This window comes from Prunus avium, chromosome 5 (assembly GCF_965620075.1).
Source record: "Prunus avium chromosome 5, drPruAviu1.hap1.1, whole genome shotgun sequence".
Lineage (NCBI taxonomy): Eukaryota > Viridiplantae > Streptophyta > Magnoliopsida > Rosales > Rosaceae > Prunus > Prunus avium.
In genome coordinates this window covers 10,035,292-10,057,259 of record NC_142288.1, presented here as the reverse complement: position 1 = coordinate 10,057,259, position 21,968 = coordinate 10,035,292, and the positions used below count along the sequence as shown (strand labels likewise).

The window sequence follows — 21,968 nt, the reverse complement described above, 5'->3', positions numbered from 1 at the left end:
TTCGAAATTCTGCAATTTGAGATTTTAAACTGAGTAAGCACCATTTCTAACGGCAGAAGGGGAAGAGGGAGGCCATTGATTGATGAGTTCAATTCCTACGCCTGTTGACCTCTCCTGATGTATCTGATGAGAGCCCAGGCGAGTGTCAGATGTGAGGCTTTCCCAGGCGATGTGGTAGGTCAAATGTTTATTTATTTATTTATTTATTATTGAGTTATTTACACTAATACCCCCAAAGGTTTTCGGAATCTTCATAGAACTCCCTGAGGTTTCAGAAATTTCACAAACACCCCTAAGGTTTTAAATTGTTTTCATAAACTCCTTTTCCGTTGATTTTTGGTCCAAAGATTGATGAATCTATATAAAAAAAATTTCTCCGAATGAAAGAGTTAACCTTTGAGATTAGATTGCACATGCATTCATTGATGTTAATTTTGTCATTTGCATAAGTGTTTTTTTTTTTTTTTAAACATTAATTTTTGGACAAACAATCAACGAAAATGGGTTTTGTGAAAATAATCTAAAACTTCATGGGGTATTTGTGTAAATTATGAAATCGCATGGGTTTTATGAAAACACCAAAAACCTCATGGGATGTTAGTGTAAATAACTCATTTATTAGTATTATCCATTAAGTATTTTAATCTATACATATAAAGCAAAAGACAGAGAATGGTGAAACATTCAAAATACCAGAAAATACCTTTGGTTAATGCAAACATTAAGAATTGAAATTATTAATTAAATGAGGATAATATGGTAAATTCACACTTTTCAAATTAAAAATTAAATTAAATTAAAAGAAAAATCAGATAATAGATCCTATTTTTATGGAATGCAACTACTCATTATCTTTTTTAATTCTAAAATAAATTTAAATTTTTTTAAAAAAACCTCTCACAAGCGCATAAGCGCGTGCAGAGAGACTAGTATTTAATAAAGTAAAGAGTTAAGGAGAGATCAAGGGATTCAAAAGCTCTTCATTTACAAATTATGTATTTAAACGCATTTAGTTTAATCTGATCCCTAAACCATCACAATAATCTAAAAGTTAAAACTCCACATAAGTCTGATTCATCTGCCTTTCATTTTTCTAACCTTCCAATAAAGTTAATTTCCATTGCTTTGTTTTGGAGCATCATATGTCTCTATAGACAAGAATCATGCGATGGTAACCAGCAGAAGAACCTCATCAGATAAATAGAAAGAGGCAATTTAGAAATCCATGAAGAATTTGTTGGACTGGCAGACCCAAAATTCAAGTCCATCGCTTCTCAATCAACAACTTATTTCATTCGTCACCCCTGATCTCCTTCTTTCTTTGTATTTAATTTGGTGTTCTTTGCTTCTTCTTTTTTTGGGTTAAAAGATGAATTCATTCAACCGTCACAAAGGTAACGCAAAGCCAGCAATACAATGAGAAAGAGAGGCATCAGCTGAGAACATTTGCTTTTATTACTGAATATTGGGGGTTGTGTTCACCTAATTTCACTTTGTCCCAACTTTCTAGATCTATTTTCCACATTATGTTATCAGATTTTTGTGTTAAGAAAAATACCAAATCTGAGTGCAACACCTCCATTAGTTTCTTTGCTTTAGCATTTCATCTCTTCTTCAATTGTCGATGGTGAAGTTTTCCGAGAAATGTGGAGACTACTACAATAATAGGGTTGTGCAATCGGTTAATCAATTGCTTATTCTTTTTGCCATTACAGGCATATACAGAAAAATAGAGGGCTCTCATATTAGCATAATATATTATATAATTACCCTTATCGAGCCTATTTGGAGGGAAAAATCCAAAGCTACTTGATATTTTCTAATTAGTTCTTAGTGTGTTAAATTTTTTCTAAAATTAATTAGAAAATGACAAATAGCTAGTTTTGAATTTTTACCTCCAAATAGGCTTTATATGGGTAGTATAATATATCATACTAAAATGGGTTTATTGCTAAAAAACCTAAAAATAAACGAAGCAACCAAAAAGTTGGAGAAGAAGAGATTAACGACGTCAAAATAGCACTAAGACTTAGGTGGCTGATGTGGCCTGTTTTCAGCCATAGGATTGCAACATTGAAATCCAGCCGTTGATATTTTCGTGAGATCAGTCTAAATACACTCTGTGTTTTTTTTTTTTTTTTTATGAAAAATACGCTTTGTGTTTTGAAGCTAATATCCTATCCCAAAAAAATACTTATCCCATAGTCTGACACAGGTTATCTGGTTGGCATTTCTCTTTCCAATCTCATGGGTAAGATTGAAATCCACTCAGCACACTTCTTTTTCCTTCCTCAACAATCAAACAATTGCAAATATTCAAACGCTTTTGACTCAAAATCCCCAACTGGGTTTCACAAGTTGAGATTATTAGTGCACACCCAATTCTTAATAATTGTTACTTCTTTGCCTATTTGATTGGAGGACCCAGAAGCCTTTCTTTGTTTGGAAGGTATCAATGTGGATCTATGTTGGGCAAAATCTATTGGCTTAACATGGAGCACATGCCCAGATGACAGGGGCACCAGTCCTTAACCAAACCCATCTCTTTTTACCTTCCAAAACTCCACTAGGATGCCCGGAAACGAGTTCAAGGTCGAAGGAGCAAGAAAGCTTGTCACTGTTGAAGAGATGCAGGAACATGGAAGAATTGAAGCAAGTTCATGCTCGTATTCTCAAGTTGGGCCACTTTTGTGATTCTTTTTGTGCAGGAAATCTTGTGGCCACTTCTGCTCTGTCAGATTGGGGAAGCATGGACCATGCCTGCTCAATTTTCCAACAAATCAATGAACCTGGAACCTTTGTATGCAACACTATGATTAAAGGACATGTCAAGGCTATGAACTGGGATAAAGCTTTGCTTCTTTACTGTGAAATGCTGGAGACAGGAGTTGAACCTGACAATTTCACTTATCCAGTTCTGCTCAAGGCCTGTGCTTGGTTGCTGGCAATTGAGGAAGGGATGCAAATTCATGGTCATATTTTAAAGCTTGGGCTCGAAAATGATGTGTTTGTGCAGAATAGTTTGATCAGCATGTATGGAAAGTGTGGAGAGCTAGAACTTTCTTGTACTGTTTTTGAGCAAATGGATCAAAAGAGTGTTGCTTCTTGGAGTGCCATCATTGCAGCTCATGCTAATTTGGGTATGTGGTGTGAGTGTCTGATGCTTTTTGGGGATATGAGAAGGGAGGGTTGGAGGGCTGAAGAAAGCACATTAGTCAGTGTACTCTCTGCTTGCACTCATTTGGGTGCACTTGATTTGGGAAGGTGCAGCCATGGATCTTTGTTGAGAAACATTAGTGCACTCAATGTATTAGTACAGACTTCCTTGATAGACATGTATGCTAAATGTGGGTGCCTAGAGAAAGGGTTGTGTCTATTCCAGAAGATGACCAAGAAGAACCAATTGTCTTATACTGTGATGATCTCTGGGCTTGCTGTCCATGGACATGGCAGGAAAGCTCTCGAGCTTTTCTCGGCGATGCTCCAGGAAGGTTTGGCACCTGATGCAGTTGCTCATTTGGGTGTCCTAAGTGCCTGCAATCATGCAGGCCTAGTAGATGAGGGTCTCCGGTGTTTCAATAGGATGAAAGGCGAACATAAAATTCAACCTACAGTGCAACACTATGGTTGCCTAGTAGACCTTATGGGCAGAGCAGGAATGCTCAAGGAAGCATTGCAGCTCATTACTAGCATGCCCGTTAGGCCAAACGACATCATATGGCGAAGCCTTCTTAGCGCTTGCAGAGTTCACAAAAACCTGGAAATAGGGGAGATTGCAGCTAACATGCTATTCCAATTGAATTCCCCAAACCCTAGCGATTATGTGGTGCTATCAAATATGTATGCACAAGCACAAAGGTGGGACAACATGGCTAGAACAAGAACAGAAATGGCTTCCAAGGGCTTGACACAGACACCTGGAATTAGCTTGGTGGAGGTGAAGAGAAGAGTCTACAAGTTTGTTTCACAGTCACACCACCAATGCGACGGCGTCTACAAGATGGTACACCAGATGGAATGGCAACTGAGATTCGAAGGTTATTCGGCTGACACATCTCAAGTATTGCTTGATGTAGATGAAGAAGAGAAGAGAGAGAGGTTGAAATACCATAGTCAGAAGTTAGCAATTGCTTTTGCTCTCATACATACATCTCAGGGGTCTCCCATAAGAATAGTTCGAAATCTCAGGATGTGTAGTGATTGTCACACGTACACTAAATTCGTTTCTATGATCTATGAACGGGAAATTACCATAAGAGATCGAAACCGGTTCCATCATTTTAAAGATGGAAATTGCTCTTGTAGAGACTACTGGTGAATCTGAATATCCAATTTTCAATTGTGCTTTTCTTTCCTAGTATATTATTGAAATGCAAAATATACGGTTGGATACTGAAGGTTTGTTGTTTCAATGGAGAGAAAAACATAAAACCATCTTCAACCAGATTTCAGCTGACAGTCAAATGCATAAAGATTCCATTCCATACACAAGTAATGGGGCAAAGTCTCCACGATAAATTCATATTATCATATCCAAGTCACTATTCTAAGAACTCTAGTTCTCTGCAAATCATGACAATAACAAAAGAGCGGATGCAAACAAACATTGCTTAAATGAAAGGGTTATATTTCAGGGCGATCATATTCCTTCAAATTCAAGTGCCACAACCCCCTTCTCTGCTTTTTAATAGTTAACTACTTTTCTTTGTTATGAGGCTAAACCAAAAATTCAGCTTAGGAGCATAACAATGCCTAATGATTTAAAAGTACATGAATATCTCAGTAACATATAAACAAGGAAAATTAAAGAACGAGAAGATGGCATAGGGATTTCCTGAACAGTTTAAATAAATGGTACTCATTGATTTTGTTTGAGTAACTTCTTTTATTGTACAATTATTCAAGGAAATTAAGACAAACAGAAGCCTAATTTAGTTGGTTGCTATACGTAGGTATTTGTCTCTTAAACATTGACAAATTGATTTACCATCCACACTCTAATACAATTCCTCTTGCAAGTCACATTTTTTCTCCATATATAATTGTTCTCGTTTATCACAAAAAATTTGAAGAAGACCAGCTTATTCAATATGAACTGAAGAAATGGATGAAGTAATTTCCTTGGTTCGTGGATCAGCACTCTCTAAAGAAACACCATGAGGATCTTCTCTCACTAACAAGGCCAAAACATTGAACGAACTCCAAGAATTTGCAACATTGCTTCCAGAATCCCCTAAGGTAACAGCAAATACAGCATCAAACCCACCTGCTCCAGGAACTCCAGCCAACAAAACTCCTTCCATATTCATAGTAGCATCCAAAAGACTAGTTTGTGATTCTGGTTCTATCTGAAATTTTTTGAAGCCAAGAAATCAATCAGAGAAAAAATTAAAAGGAAAAGACGAAGTATGACAATATTCTGTCTGTGAACTCAAAATGGCAACAATGCAATTACAAAAAAATGGGGGATTGTTGGACGATTGGACGTTAAAGTTAATTAGATTGAAAAGCTCTCTGCTATTGCAAATTTACTAGAAATATTGTCATTATTAATTAATTTTTCCTTGGTCAAAAGGTAATTGGCTAAGACAAGATTAACCTCTACTCAACTTCAAAATTTGAAGTGTCAGTTCCCCGTAAAAGACACCGCTTAGGCTATGTTATTTTTCATTTTTGGAACTTGGGAATGGGTTTGCACAAAATGAGGGTTTTACAATCCCATGTGCCACGTACCCTTTGTATTGTCCATAAAACACTTGTATCCTTCCCATTCACTAAACTGAGAGAACCTTGCAGCAACTTCCATTAATTCGCTCCTCTCACAACACAACACGTTAGCTGCTTCAGGTATGTCTATAAAATTGTGTGTATTATATCCAGTTTTATTCATCACCTAAGAGATGTCTGTATCTCTGCTTATGTTTCTAGTCTACAATGCAAATAAATATGGTTGGTTAGTTAAATAGTCATTGATGAGCAACTTCAATCATTATGAAAGGTACTATAAATATAACTGGTAATTTTTCGTTTTTCCCCCAGCTATAGTGGCTGAGATAATGTGGCATTGTAAACACACCATAAAGAATATCTCTGATTTTCCCCCTAATTGTTTTTGGTCTTAGTTTTTAAAATAGTGTAATGGGAGAAAATGGAGAATGATGTATAAATGACTTTCTTTAGAATGACAAGAGATAGGTTGAATGTTAAACATTTATGATTGACATCATGTTGTTTGTGTTCAAATGATTGACATCAGGTTGCTCCCTCTTGCAATTCTAAGTAATGGTTTATTGTCTTTAGTACATATTAAGTATCAGCACCAAAGTGTTTTAAGGAGTTTTTGTTGCACACCTCAAGGCTAGGCGACAGAAGAATTGATGGTACAGCCCGTCGGTGTTAGATTACGCATTTAAACAATAGAACATAGAAGAATACAAGAGATCGAGGAGAAGAAATTATAGATTGAAAAGATGAGATAAAGGGCAGAAACAGTAGAACAAAGAAGAATATCAGAGATCGAGGAGAAGAAAATATATATTGAAGGGGCTAAATGAGAGAGTTCTAGGAAAAGGTTTACTCAACATTCAAATCTGAATTTTAAATAACTATATGGGGGTATTTATAGCAAACTAAAACCTAGACATAATAGAATAAAAATCCCTTGCTTAAACAGAAATCCTAACCCAAATAAAATAGGAAACTTAAAACTAGAAATCTGTAAATCTAGAAAAGTAGAAATCCTACTAGAATTTGGAAAACTAGAGAATCTAGGAAAGTAACAAATACATTAGGAAACTAATAAATTTAGGTCCGACACGTCCTGCATCATTCTGCCATAAGGCATACTCTGCTTGGGGAAAGAAAAAAAAAAACCAAACATTTGCAGTTTCTTGCATTGACACTATTCATGATTCCCAACATTCCCAAAAACTAGAAAGGGGATCATTGAATTGTATTGATTCCTATAAAACCCAATCCATGGAATGGATTTGGAAATCCCAAGAACCCGTCCCACAAATGAAGAAGATTCTTAATGGCAGGGATTTCTGCTAAGTCTAAGGAAGCTGAGTTTAAAACTTCTTCAATGGTTTCGTTCATGATGCATAACAGAAGGCTTCGTTGGTCATAAAATTAAATGGAATATACCTAGGGAGATAGAGAAAACCAACTATGGGTTTCGTAGGAGTCAAAATAGAGAGAAGTACAGTGACTGACTTTTGTTTTTGTTTTTTTTCCCAGCAAAGATAAGTACGTTGACTAAGTAAAAATAGGCCTTTTTTAAAATTATTTTTTAATAGAGATATTGTATTGAGAAAAAGGAGGATAAGGAATCCATCAAAACAATACAAGAAGGAAAAGATAGACTCCATGGAGTCGAAAATAACAAAAAACAAAAAACTAGAGCCACTGCCTTACAACCCCCTCAGGAAGGAGTTATAAGACGACCTTACACAGCGTAGTTATTTTAAAATGGTGTTGAAGTCTCTCAGGATGGTGGAATAACGGTAATCCTCAAACTCTGCAGAGACAGAAACCCACAGAGAGGGCCCAAATTTCACCCTATCCCAAAGCTCGGCAGGTCCCACCCCCTTATGATTATAAAAAATCTACGGTTACGCTACATCCAAATGTTCCAAAATATAGCATGCCCTTTTTCGGTTACCCGGCAAATCCATTGTAGTACATAAAAGCTCGAAGCAGCCTTTGGGAATCGCCCAGGCAATCCGGAACTCCCGCAATAATGACCACCACAACTTGATGGTGAATGGGCAGTGTAAGTAAAAATAGGCATTCAAATAACAGTTTAATTAAATGTACCAAGTCAAGAACATTTGTTTTCTAGAAAGAAAATGAATCTGTAAGAAGTAACATATTTTATCAAGTATTATTCTCCATCTTAAACACCAAAGAAGACTCCAGTTAAAGAAAGCACATACCGGAACACCTGCAGCCTCACCCATCTGATGCATATGATACCTGATCCGAAGCATAGCATCTCTTGGTCCTAATAATGCTTTAATAATTGCTTCTTGGTTTGGTTTAGCGGCTTGCTGTATCCACTGTCCATCCATTTTTTAAAATTGACTCAAACATCAAAGTTGGGAAATACAAGCAAAAGGGAGTAATAGGGTAAGGAAAGTATTAACAACAATATGAAGAAGCCAAATTTTATGATGGCATGATTAGAGTAAAATGGGCTACACTAGCACAAGCAAAGCACGTTTCAGCTGGGCCTTGCATGACACAATCTATACTGTGTTGTTCCAGGAACAACAACACAACACAACACAACACGACATATCCAATAAATCCAAAATGGCCCTGCGTTTTAGTTTAGGTTTTTATCATATAAAAAAATCGTGTTTTTGAGAAAAGTTGAGTCCAAGAAATACCTTCTCTGATTTGAGAATGCTGCAGCTTTTTATCAAGCCTTCATATTCATCCCAGTGTTGTTCTGCCAATTTTCTCAATGTACTGAGTTGTGTTTCAAGTGCTGAATTTGCCTCTGACAACTTTCTCCATGTTTCCAAGGATTTCTGAGGGTCAGCCTTCTGCCACTTTTTCACAGCACCCACCATTGATGGAGTGGATGATCCTCCAGTTCCTGGTTCTCCAAGTAACTATAGAAAGCAAAAAATAAATAAAAATTGAAAACACGCGTAAAAAAGAAAAAGGATTAACCTTGAGTTCGTAATCCAAAGAACAAGAAAGAGCTTAATTAACAAAAAGTAAAAGAGAAAAATCTCGAGATAGATTCCCAAGTTTACAAATATGAAATGGTAGGATACAAAATAGGAAAAATCTAATCTATAGTTGACTACAACAAGTCTCAATACAGATCAATACGACCGATTTAGAGTATTAAAAAGCAGTATGATACTCTTTTGCATTAATAATCATATTTACAAGTGCAGGCATTTTTAATCAGAAATAATTTATAGATCTTGACATGCTTACAAGAGTCATCAATGGTGGCAAGGAGAACTTAGTCCTCTCATGGTCCCACGTTCCTTTCAGGATTTCAAGAACGACTTCTTGTAGTGGAGTTCCCTTCACTGCAACCTGAAATCATACAAACACTAAAATTACAAGTTGAAGGTATTAATGGATAGTCAGAAAAATCTTATATATATAATATTGATAAGAAAAAAAATTGGCAACCTTCCTATATTTCATTTAAAACTTCTCTAAGAATACAATAATTTAATAATCAGAGGCTTGCAGTTAAAAATCAGACAGGACAACCCATTATTGTCTGATTTTTAGCGGCAAGCCTGTCATCATCAAATTATTGTAACCACAGGTAACCTGTAATCATTTCATAAGCTTTGTTTTACACTGAACTATAACATACCAAACTCCAGTTATGACGATTAGACAAATAGGACCAATGGTGTATTCGTCTGATGTAAATGGTATCCTCTAGCAGACGAGAGAGAGAGAGAGAGAGAGAGAGAGACCTGAGCAGAAGAAAGCACTTCCGGTGAAAAGCGGACATAGCGTTGACTTCCATAAACTGCAGAACTAACATCAAACCCACTGCCCACTTTTCCCTGTGCAATGCAATGAGCAGTTTGAGCTATAACATGCACCAAATCAAGATCTGCAGTGTATTTTTCATGTTGATGATCTTCAATCACGGAGGAAAGATCAACAACTCTGAGGTAATGAAGCAAAGCAGCAACAACAGCAGTTGTCATTGCCGCAGATGAACCCAATCCAGTTTTTGCAACTTCAGGCTTACAATTTTCTCCATTTGATTCCTCAGCATTGAAGGTAATTGAGGCAAAAGGAGGTAATGCAGCCAATGCGTCTGGAGTCAGAGGCAGACCACGGGCTTCAATCTAAGAGGTGCACAACCCAGCAACATCTTGAATTAGGAATTTGGATTTAAAATGATAAAACAAGAATCCTTGAAGTTTCAGCAGCAACTGATTCTTGGAAGTTGAATGCTTTAGATTTTAAAATTATTTTATTTAGAAAGATTTACAATTTGATTCTAGAAAACTGTGGACTCTCGGTCAAAAATTAATATTGATGCTGTCATAGTATACCAAGTTGAGATATGTGTCAAATAAAAATTCAGAGAACAAAGTAATAAAAAACTACAGAAATAAAAAGAGGTTAGATACCTGGTTCCGATAAGAATAAAAGTCATTGCTGCCTAAAATCGTGATATCAAGACCTGCACGACAAACCCAGTTGAATTTTCAAAGATGCAGAGTTTGTTTATCTTGAAAAATGATGGGGGAACATACAGCGAATCAAACATTACCTTGCAATAGTAGTTTTTCTAATGAATCTTTCTTGTTCTTGTCAACTGTTGCACGGGCAGCAGCCACACAGTATTGCACTGCTTGTTCCACAAAAGGGTTCTTTGAGTCACTGAAATTCTAAAGCACGTAAGGTAAGAAACACCCTAACAATTCACCTAACGACAGAAGTATGATTTGCAAAGGAAGAAAAACACTCAAATTAACCACATTTAAAGCAGGCCAATCTTTCTATAATGATGATGATATAAACTGATGATTGGTGGCATTGTTCAAAAACTAATGATCATTTAACAAATTTTAATCAAAATTATAGAGACTTGCCTTGAAGAGACGTATTCAAGTGACAAATTTTTTAGGGAGAGTTTGTAGAGGCTTTCTCTGGAGAGCTGAGGAGACGTCAATTTCACATCCGTCCAACCCTGAAAGACGAAACACCAAAACATCTCAATCAGATTAAGAGAGAGAGAGAGAGAGAGAGAGAGAGAGAGAGAGAGAGAGAAGAAAAAGACGTACCCAAGCCCAGCTATCAGGCTTGAGCTGGTGGTAAAGTGGCTTGACAATGGCGAAGAAGCGAGAGTTGGTGCTGAGAACAAGGCCTGCATTGGGTCTCTCCAAAATCAGGTAACCTCCCGTCAACAACACCTTCCCTGGAGCTGAAGCAACCCTGTTTGTATTTCAACAACAATTTTCTATCAATCACAAAAATTCTTACAATAACAACAACAAATCTTTGATTCAAAATCCAAAAACTTACACGGCCTCCATTGCTCTCTCTCTCTCCTCTTTGAAGATCGCAAAGTCAACTTGTGAAGTTTGAAGTGGTTTCTAATTTCTCTCTCGGACTCTCAGTAGTTGGGTTTTGACGTTGTACCGCTGGCTTGCAGCCTGCAGTGTTCAACTTCAACCTCGTCAAGCTGCCCACCAACCTTTCTCAATGATTTTTGTTTGACCCTTTTTCACTTTTTATTACTTTTATTTTTATAAATAATTTATTTTTCTTCTTTATTTTTTTTTATCTTTGGAAATTGCTTCTTTTATTTTTTAATCTCTACTCATTAGTAAAATAAAATAAAATAAGATCAATCCCATTTCCTGTCCTTTCTCACGCCAGGACATCACGAAACTAACTATGAATTTTTAGCCAAAAGAAAAAAGATACTAACTCTTATGAAAAAAAATTAAAAAAAATTGTGTGAGCTTAGTTTGACTAGCAAGAACTGGACATGTGATGCATTATAATTTAGTTAGCCTTTAATAAATGTTTCTCCTTGCCTCATTTATGAGAGTCTCCAATGCTGACTAAATTTCTAAAACATGCAGGTTTGGTAACATATAGTTAGACTTCAATGCAGGTTTGGTAACATGTATTAATCCAGTTATGAAGTCTATTGGCACGCACTCTTACACGCATGAGACTTTTTCTTTATCATGCTCTCTTTTACGGAAACTTTTAGTTTGTGAAAATTATGAGAATGTGAAGGTGAAAATGTCTCATATTGGAATGTTAGAAAATCTTGTAGGGGCTTATAAGGAGTTAGCTTTTCACACCACTGCTAATTGATTTTGGAGTGAAACCTCAACTTCCTTCAGAAATATTAATTTGAACATCAACATAAAAACATATGTATTATATAGGACAAACTACAGTAAACCCCCCAACCTATAGGGTCATTTACAAGTTCATACCCGATTTTGGGGACATTTACCAGTACATACTCAATGTCGCGGAAAACCTACAATTTGCCCCCTTCGTTAGCCAAACTGTTAGTAAGTCTATTAAATGCTGACGTGTCAAAAGTGGAACCCCTTTTTTTGATGACGTGGACTTCCACATGGACAAAAAATTAATAAAAAATTATGTACATGTTAAAAATAATTTTAAAATCATATTAAAATCATTAAAAAAATGAATTAATGTTGTAAAGTAGAATGAGTGAAGCCCACATGGTCAAAAGGTGAATAGTATTGATTGGGTAGAAACATCATTATGTTTCTTCTTTTGTTCACGGGAGGTCATTGTAATTGCCTATAAATAGGCTCCCTCTTAGTTGCAGAATACACAACCAATTCAGAGAGAATTCTAAGAAAGAGTGCGTAAGAATCCTGAGAGTGTGAGAGCTCTATCAGTAAAAAAAGTTCTGTCAGTGTAAAGCCACAAGAGCTAAATACAATTCTACTCCCAATATTCAGTGGTAATTCTCATACTCTGATTATTTATTTTATAACACGTTATCAGCACGACAGTCTCTCCACCTTTAAATTTTTCTCAACTCAACACTATGTGGTTATTTCTCTTTCTCCTCTCCGTCATATGTCTCCTCTCACTTTACTACTATGACGACGTGCAAACTTTCTTTTTTGTGCTCTCACAATTTTTGTGTTGTTTCATCCATGTTTGTTTAATTTATTTCTTTGTAATATAATTTGGAATGGCGCGGTTTTATACCCCATTCTGTTATTTTATGGTGGTGTAATTTTCATTACCCATCGCGTTGTAACACAAGTTATCATAATAAAACGATGGTGTGATCTTAAACCCATCTATTATATCTTGAATAGTGGTGCATTTATATTGCCCACACAATATAATATGTACCTCCTATATTTTTAGTGGTGGTTTTATCCCCACATTTACTATGGACGGTTTTCACCTCCTATATTTTTAGTGGTGGTTTTATCCCCACACTTATATTATTTACTGTATGGTGTATGTTTATTACCCATACGGCAGTATTTATTTAAAGTGTGGTGCGGGTTTATCGTCCACACAACTGCTTTTATTTAAAAGTATGGAGCAGGATTAGTGCCCATACCAGCACGTTCAACAAGCAATTTACTTTATCACACATTTACTTTCATTTAAAGTATGGTGCGGGTTTATCGTCCATACCAGCAAATTTATAGCACTTTATTTTTATAATCAAAATGAGGGCCTGGAGTTCCTCAAACAATTACAGGGCCTGAAGTTCCTATTAATAAATGGCTTAATGTCCCAGATCTCGAGCTTGAAATTTTGGGTAAAATATACATGATATCTTTGGCCTGAAGTTCAAAAATATATTAAGCCTGAAGATTATTGCAAATTCTAATGCATCTCATTTTTCTTTTGAAGATGGCAAATTTGGCAAAATTGGAATTCGCTGCCCTAGACATTTCTGGGGACAACTACCTATCATGGGTCTTGGATATGCCAAGATCCATCTGCGTGCTAATGGCCTTGGAAAAGCAATTGAAGATGGAAGTGATGCATCACCTGAGGAAAATGCGAAGGCCATGATTTTCCTTCGCCACCACATTCATGAAGCGCTGAAAAGCGAATATGTGGTGGTTGATGAACCATTGGTCCTGTGGAAAGCTTTATGTGAGAGATATAATCATCAGAAGACGGTGACTCTCCCAAGAGCTAGATACGAATGGACACACTTGAGATTTCAGGATTTCAAGACAGTGTCTGAATACAACTCAGCTATGCACAGGATCACCTCCTTTATGAAATTATGTGGTGAGAATATCTCTGAGGAAGATATGCTCGAGAAAACTCTGAGTACATTCCATGCCTCAAATGTGCTCCTGCAGCAGCAATATAGGCATAGTGGTTTCACGAAGTACTCAGAACTTGTATCTTGCCTCTTATTAGCTAAGCAGGACAACGAGCTTTTATTGAAGAATCACCAATCTCGCCCAACAGGCTCAGCACCACTTCCTGAAACAAATGCTACATCTCGGGAAGTGAATGCCACCTCATCTCGTGGTAGTATCCACAAACGTGGGCAAGGAGGCAAGCGTGGCCAAAGGCAAGGGAGTAGAAAAGATCGTGGTGCTCATTCATATGGCTTGGGGCCAAGGAACAATCCATCCACGAATGGCAAAAATGCATCCAGAAATAAGGGAAAAGCACAAACAAGCCATGTGCCCATAAATGATGAAAGCACTTGTTACATATGTGGTACAAAGGGACATTGGTCGCGTACATGCCGTACGCCGAAGCACTTGGCGGATCTTTATCAAGCTTCACTTAAAAACAGGAAAGTGGAGACAAATTATGTTGAACCAGATCCGCCAGCCATAGAAGGCTCATCGGAAATATCGCATCAGTTAGACAAGGCGCATCTAGATGTTTCCGATTTTGTAGCCGAAAGGGGGAATAAAGCTTATGGGTCCAAATTGGATTAAATTCCTTCATGTAACGTTTGTATTATCTGAAGCACTGTTTTTTTTTCTTCCTGTCTTCATTTCAATCCAATAAAAGTGGCAATGTTTGAATGATTGTTTATTGATTCAGCTTATTTTATTTATTTGAAGGCATGGATATAAATTATGGATGCCCCCAAAACACGAGCTCTAGCAAAGATATTTGTCTTGCAGACAGTGCGACTACTCATACAATCCTTCGAGATCGAAAGTATTTCTCAAACTTGATGCTTACAAAAGCAAAGGTAACAACCATATCAGGTCCTGCAGATCTGATTGAAGGCTCAGGAATAGCCCAAGTTATGTTACCAAATGGAACAATACTATCCATTCAAGATGCCTTGTATTCATCTAACTCCAGAAGGAATCTGTTGAGTTTCAAAGATATACGTTTGAATGGCTACCATGTTGAAACAAAGAATGAGGAAAACATGGAATATCTTTGCATTACTTCCAGTGATACCCAGAAGCGTATACTAGTGAAGCTTCGTGCGCTCTCATCAGGATTGTACTATACAACCATACGAACAATTGAGGCACATAGTGTCATGGACCAGAAGTCCATTGACTCAAATACTTTTAAGCTTTGGCATGACCTGTTGGGTCATCCTGGATCCACCATGATGCGTAGGATCATCACCAACTCTAAGGGACATCCCTTATTAACAAAACACATTATGGTATCAAGTGACAGCTTTTGCCAAGCTTGTTCACAAGGGAAGTTGGTGATCAGACCATCACAAACGAAAGTTGATGTTGAGTCCCCATCATTTTTGCAGAGGATCCAAGGGGACATTTGTGGACCTATTCATCCTCCCTGTGGACCATTTCGGTACTTTATGGTCTTGGTGGATGCATCTACCCGATGGTCACATGTTTGCCTTCTGTCCACTCGGAATATGGCATTTGCTAGGCTCTTGGCTCAGATAATTAAATTGCGAGCCCAGTTCCTAGATTATCCCATTAAGTCAATTAGACTCGATAATGCTGGTGAATTTACATCTCAAACTTTTGATGATTACTGGATGTCGCTAGGCATTGACATTGAACATCCTGTTCCCCATGTTCATACTCAAAATGGCTTGGCAGAAGCTTTAATTAAGCGTCTTCAATTAATAGCACGCACATTGCTAATGAAAACAGAGTTGCCAGTTTCTGCTTGGGGATATGCCATTTTACATGCAGCATCTCTGGTGCGGTTGAGGCCCGTCGCCAACAATCAATATTCTCCAATACAACTTGTGTTGGGTAATCAACCAAATATTTCACATTTAAGAGTTTTTGGTTGTGCGGTATATGTGCCTATTGCACCACCGCAACGTACTAAGATGGGCCCTCAACGCAGATTGGGAATATATGTTGGCTTTGATTCACCATCTATCATAAGATATCTAGAACCTCTGACGGGTGATATCTTTAGGGCACGATTTGCGGATTGTCATTTTGATGAGACAATTTTCCCACTAATAGGGGGAGAAAAATCTGTTTCTAAAGAACAAGGCAAACTCGTTCCTGAAGAACGACGTGAATTATCGTGGGATGTACCCACTTTGTCTCATCTCGATCCTCGTACCACTCAATGCGAAAACGAAGTGAGAAGGATCATTCACCTCCAAAGTATTGCAAATCAGATGCCAGATGCATTTAATGATGCAACAAAGGTGATGAAATCACATATCCCAGCTGCAAATGCACCTGCAAGGATTGATATTCACAATGGACAAAGCAATGCACCAGCAAATGGCTCATTTGTTGCACGCCTGAAGCGTGGCAGACCACTAGGCTCAAAGGACTCAGTTCCTCGAAAGAGAAAGTTGATGGCCAAAATGAATCCAAATGAAATAAATGGAGAGCCCACAATTCATGGTTCAAATCCCCCTCAAGAGGGACAGGTACTTCCTGAAAAGGAAAATGTCCTTGATGGGACACGTGCTCCTGAAATGGCAGTTGTGCCTGAAAGTCAAGAAATCTCCATAAATTATACATCTACTAATGAATTGTGGAACAGAAATGAGATAGTCATCGATAATATATTTGCATTCTTAGTGGCCACTGAGATCATAAAATATGATGATATTGAGCCTTGCTCCATTGATGAATGCACACAGAGACAGGATTGGCCTAAATGGAAAGATGCAATCCAGGCAGAATTAGATTCTTTGGAAAAAAGGAGTGTTTTTGGACCCATTGTTCCAACTCCACCCAATGTGAACCCTGTAGGTTACAAGTGGGTATTTACAAGAAAGCGCAATGAGAAAAATGAGATTGCGAGGTATAAAGCAGGACTTGTTGCGCAAGGTTTTTCACAAAGGCCTGGAATTGATTATGTGGAAACATACTCTCCAGTAATGGACGCAATTACGTTCCGTTACTTGATAAGCTTAGCGGTTTCAGAAAAACTTGAAATGAGACTTATGGATGTCATTACCGCATATCTGTATGGAGAGTTGGATACAGACATATACATGAAAGTCCCAGAAGGACTTAAGCTGCCTGAAGCAGCCAGGAATAAACCACGGGCCATGTTCTCAATCAAATTGAGAAGATCATTATATGGGTTAAAACAATCTGGGAGAATGTGGTATAATCGTCTCAGCAGGTATTTACTAAAGGAAGGATACACGAATGACCCTATTTGCCCATGTGTGTTTATTCAGAAATCAGAGTCTGGATTTGCGATAGTGGCGGTATATGTCGATGACATGAATTTAATTGGAACTCCTGAAGAGCTCCAAAAGACCGCTGATTATCTCAAACGTGAGTTTGAGATGAAAGACCTTGGAAAGACAAAATATTGTCTTGGCTTACAGATTGAGCACAGTGCTGATGGAATTTTGGTGCATCAATCAAATTATACTGAAAAAGTATTAAAGCGGTTTGGCATGGATAAAGCCCATCCACTTAGCACTCCAATGGTCGTTCGGTCGCTTGACACTAAGAAAGATCCATATCGTCCAAAAGGGGATGATGAAATGGTCCTTGGTCCAGAAGTACCATATCTTAGTGCAATAGGTGCTTTAATGTACTTAGCACAATGTACCAGACCTGACATAGCATTTTCAGTAAATTTGTTGGCAAGATACAGCTCTGCCCCAACAAGCCGACATTGGACCGGCGTTAAACATATTCTACGATATCTTCGTGGAACGACAGACATGGGCTTATTCTATTCCAGTGAATCAACCAATGCCCCGAGTGTGGTTGGATATGCCGATGCAGGATATCTCTCTGATCCACATCAAGGACGCTCACAAACTGGATATGTATTCACAAGTGGAGGAACTGCAATCTCATGGCGCTCAACAAAACAAACGTTGGTAGCCACATCTTCCAACCACTCAGAAATACTTGCTCTCCATGAAGCTAGTCGTGAATGTGTTTGATTAAGGTCAATGATTCATCACATCCGAAGCACCTGTGCCTTGCCCTCAACAACGGACACTCCAACCATCCTGAATGAGGACAATGCAGCTTGTATTGCTCAAATCACAGGAGGATACATCAAGGGTGACCGGACCAAGCACATATCACCAAAGTTTTTCTACACACATGAGCTTCAGAAGAATCAAGAAATCAAAGTCAGACAAATCCATTCAAGCGATAACTTGGCAGATCTCTTCACCAAGTCTTTGCCCAAGTGCACATTCCAGAAGCTAGTGCATGGCATCGGATTGCGACAACTCTGCAAGCAATCAAATAGAAGCATGCAAAATCAGGGGGAGCATTCAAGAGTCCTCTAACACAGGACATAAGCGCGTTGTACTCTTTTTCCTTCGACTAGGGTTTTTCCCACTGGGTTTCCCCTAGCAAGGTTTTAACGAGGCAACATGTACGCATTTCCTTATGTCCCAAATAAAGTTGTACTCTTTGTCCTTCATTTAGGTTTTTTTTTCCCACTGGGTTTTTCCAAGTAAGGTTTTAATGAGGCAACCAATTTAGGGACATGTGGTCTCCAAGGGGGAGTGTTGTAAAGCAGAATGAGTGAAGCCCACAAGGTCAAAAGGTGAATAGTATTGATTGGGTAGAAACATCATTATGTTTCTTCTTTTGTTCACGGGAGGTCATTGTAATTGCCTATAAATAGGCTCCCTCTTAGTTGCAGAATACACAACCAATTCAGAGAGAATTCTAAGAAAGAGTGCGTAAGAATCCTGAGAGTGTGAGAGCTCTATCAGTAAAGAAAGTTCTGTCAGTGTAAAGCCACAAAGAGCTAAATACAATTCTACTCCCAATATTCAGTGGTAATTCCCATACTCTGATTATTTATTTTATAACAATTAAAAAAAATTAAAAAAAACTCATCTCTCTTCTCCAACCCAGCCAACCCTCTCTTCCTCCTGACTCAACCCCACCTCTTAGCCACCACTCTCCCTTCGGCACCCAAAGAACCACCCAGCCATCTCCCAAAACCCACTAACCCAGCCACCGCCCAAAAAATCCAGTGCCAATTCAGATGATGAAGACGAATTGGAGGGGAAATTTTGTAGACCCATGTCTGCCACCTTCTCCTCCCTTCCTTCACCATGAATACCCAAAAACCAAAAACAAAAAGCCCAGAAAAAAAAGCTGCACGCATCTACATCATATGATCGGATCCGTGGCGCAATGGTAGCGCGTCTGACTCCAGATCAGAAGGTTGCGTGTTTGATTCACGTTGGGTTCAATTTGTTCTTTTTCTTCCTCCCGTAATATCAAACAGTCCATTTGGGGAAGACAAAGATCTGAAAAGTTGAAAATGGCTTTTGGCATCCCCAACACAACCCAAGGCAATTAAGCAAGTAAATGATTATGGTGGTTGAGAGAGAGAGTGTGTGAAGAAATTCATGAGGCCACAGAGCCATGACATGAATACAGCAGGCTTGGCAGCTTCAGGACTGCCGGCCCAAACAGCACACACTTGCCAAGCATTTGTTAATCAAGTTTTAGTGGACCACTTCTTCTCTGCTTCAGAAAAAAAAAATGAGGAAGAAGAGTTGTTTGTGGCTAGACTAGAGTGGTCCCAAATCATGAGCTAGAAATCCCATATCCCATTTTGCAGAAATCTCTCACAGTTTCTTCTACACCCAGCCACCCCTTCCCACACCGACATAGAAATAACCAAATATGAGATGAAATTCACGGAAAAAAAATAAAAATCTGAGATAAACCAAAGCTTCAGAATGGAAAAAGATGCTAAGATGTAGAGAAAAATCCAAGAAATCAAAGAGAAATCAAGAATGGAAAAGATCTTGTGATTTCGTGGTTCAGACAAAAAACAAAAAAAAGTCATTTCGTGGTTGCATTCTCTTCTTCGACGGATCTGTGTCGAATCTATGTGGTACAGGGGTTGGTTTGGACTGGAGGAGCGGGGTGGGGGAGGGAGATTTGAGGTAACAATGGGGAGGGAGAGAGGGTTGGCTGGGTTGGAGAAGAGAGATGAGATTTGTTTGTGCCTAAAAATCTCGGCTTGTAAGGCCGACAGAAGGAACAACCTCTCGGCCAAGGCGCCTGCCCAAGAGCCGAACGCGTCAGGCTGTCATTCGCTTTTCCTCGTAGAATAAGGGAGATCTATGAAGGCGAAATCATCACGGCCACAGTGAGTTTGAACGAAGAAATTAGTAACCCCTCAAATACACGGCCAAAGTGGAAAAGTCAAGGGGCGTTGTCACGTGTCATTGAGGTCCCATGCTTCATTTAACGAGGTAATGCTCCTAACTGCAGCAGAGAACCCATGATCCGCGCAAAAGAAGAATTTTTGTCCTTGCATTTAATGCATGAGGGAAGAAGGGAAGTGATTAGAGTCAGTGTATGGTGAGTAAAATCAAGATGATTAGGTGCGAAATCTTATGACTTGTAAGACTAAGTCACCAACTATCAGACCAGAACATTAAATGCTCCTCCAAGACCCAAGACGCAGAACCGACGATCAGGACGGTGACCGAGATTCATGGGGGTCACACCACCATACTTCACATTCTCAAATGTTGTCCATACTACCCACTGTCTCTAATCGATCACGTCATATAGATATCAGCCTCACTTTCCTCCTAGAGCCTCTTCTATAAATACCAAGCTCCAACTGCATTTAGAGAGGTCAACTCCAAACACAAGCTTCCGATGGAGCAAATTATATTTTCCTGTCATTTATCTTTTGTCATCTATCTTCCTATAATGCACTTTTAATACATTTACTTGCTTTCATAAGAGTAGTGGCAGATTGTAGGAAAATCTGTTCATCAATATATCATACGACCCTTGATTTTTCAAGGCGCCGGAGCACCATCCTTGTTACTTTTCCGTTCATCCCACATATCATACGACCGTTGCAATCCAGCAACGCGCCAGACCACCACCCAAAAATCCACCATTAACACCATCATTAACGGCCTTGTAGCTCAGGCCGTGAACCCGACGACCGAGATCAATTCCTCTCTGCCACAGTTGCTTTGATTGGAAGTCAGACTCAAACAGGCGCACAACTCATCCATCCATCCATTCACATCATCCTCGAATGCATGGTAGACCGTGCTGGCACGCCTGCGCACAACCACGCCGCACCAAAAAAGGACGACCCATGTTGATGCGGATCCCCTCGGCCCGGAGCACCAGGGCGTGAGATTTGCGGCGATCAACAAGATTATTATTTTATTTTTATTTTTTAATGATTTTGATATGATTTAAAAATTATTTTTAACATGTACATAATTTTTTATTAGTTTTTTGTCCACGTGGAAGTCCACGTCATCAAAACAAGGGGTCCCACTTTTGACACGTCAGCATTTAATAGACTCACTAACAGTTTGGCTAACGGAGGTAGGGATGACAAAAATCCCCTCGGGGGGCGGTCCCCGTCGGGTCCCCGACCCTAACGGGGGGAGATTTCGGGGCCAAACGGGTATCGGGTATGGGGATCCCCAAACTTGAAAAATCCCCGACGGGTATGGGGAGGGGATGGTATTGGCGTCCCCATCCCCGAACCTGACCCGAAAATATATATGTTTATATTTAAATAAATAAATATATAATTATAATATTTATGTTTAACCCTAAGTTAACTTCCCTCTCCTAATTCTTCCTAATCTTCTCTGGATTTTCATTGATGTGATTTTGAATACTTGAGTTGAACTTTATAGTTAATTTGAATGTATTGAATGATAATTTAATATGAAACTTAATGTTAAAATGTATGATAAGTATTTTTTATGCAAAAAAAAATCGGGGATTCGGGGCTGGTATGGGGGATAGTCCCCCGACGGGGACGGGGATTCCCCAAAACGGGGATTGGTTCGGGGATGGGGGCGAGGATGGAGAGCGGTGACGGGAATGGTATTGTCATACCCGGCCCCTGCTCGACCCGTTGCCATCCCTAAACGGAGGGGGCAAATTGTAGGTTTTCCGCAACGTTGAGTATGTATTGGTAAATGTCCCCAAAATTGGGTATGAACTCATAAAGCGTAATGCTATGCTTACCACATAAATCTACCACATTTTAATACCATCTTACATGGCAGTTGATGTGGA

At 38.7% G+C, this 21,968-nt stretch overlaps 2 protein-coding genes, 1 non-coding gene and 1 pseudogene across 3 annotated transcripts; 3 read left to right on the top strand and 1 right to left on the bottom strand.

The window, feature by feature from the left end:
* Positions 1–2,159: 2,159 nt before the first annotated feature.
* LOC110752274 (Tetratricopeptide repeat (TPR)-like superfamily protein) lies at positions 2,160–4,339 on the top strand. Its single transcript, XM_021952891.2, has one exon. It carries the CDS (start codon positions 2,510–2,512, stop codon positions 4,316–4,318), a length of 1,809 nt encoding a protein of 602 aa, XP_021808583.1. The 5' UTR covers positions 2,160–2,509; the 3' UTR covers positions 4,319–4,339.
* Positions 4,340–4,837: 498 nt separating this feature from the next.
* On the bottom strand, positions 4,838–11,212 carry LOC110752286 (GHMP kinase family protein). Its single transcript, XM_021952904.2, has 10 exons — positions 11,032–11,212; positions 10,791–10,941; positions 10,599–10,696; positions 10,277–10,386; positions 10,134–10,186; positions 9,462–9,845; positions 8,959–9,063; positions 8,394–8,621; positions 7,938–8,060; positions 4,838–5,348 (listed from the first exon to the last, which is right to left on the bottom strand). Exons 1-10 carry the CDS (start codon positions 11,040–11,042, stop codon positions 5,082–5,084), a joined length of 1,530 nt encoding a protein of 509 aa, XP_021808596.1. The 5' UTR covers positions 11,043–11,212; the 3' UTR covers positions 4,838–5,081.
* A 2,177-nt stretch (positions 11,213–13,389) lies between these two features.
* On the top strand, positions 13,390–14,450 carry LOC110752278 (uncharacterized; annotated as a pseudogene).
* A 4,609-nt stretch (positions 14,451–19,059) lies between these two features.
* Positions 19,060–19,131, top strand: TRNAW-CCA (transfer RNA tryptophan (anticodon CCA)). Its single transcript has one exon. It is a non-coding gene; the product is annotated as a tRNA-Trp (tRNA).
* The last annotated feature ends 2,837 nt before the right edge of the window (positions 19,132–21,968 follow it).

Excerpts from the sequence above, each read along its gene's own strand:
- LOC110752274 (XM_021952891.2), top strand. The coding sequence starts at position 2,510 with ATGACAGGGGCACCAGTCCTTAACCAAACCCATCTCTTTTTACCTTCC.
- LOC110752286 (XM_021952904.2), bottom strand. Across the intron at positions 10,387-10,598 it reads CTTGAATACGTCTCTTCAAG|TGACTCAAAGAACCCTTTTG; the intron begins GCAAGTCTCTAT and ends TTAGAATTTCAG. Across the intron at positions 8,622-8,958 it reads TGCCACCATTGATGACTCTT|TTACTTGGAGAACCAGGAAC; the intron begins GTAAGCATGTCA and ends TGCTTTCTATAG.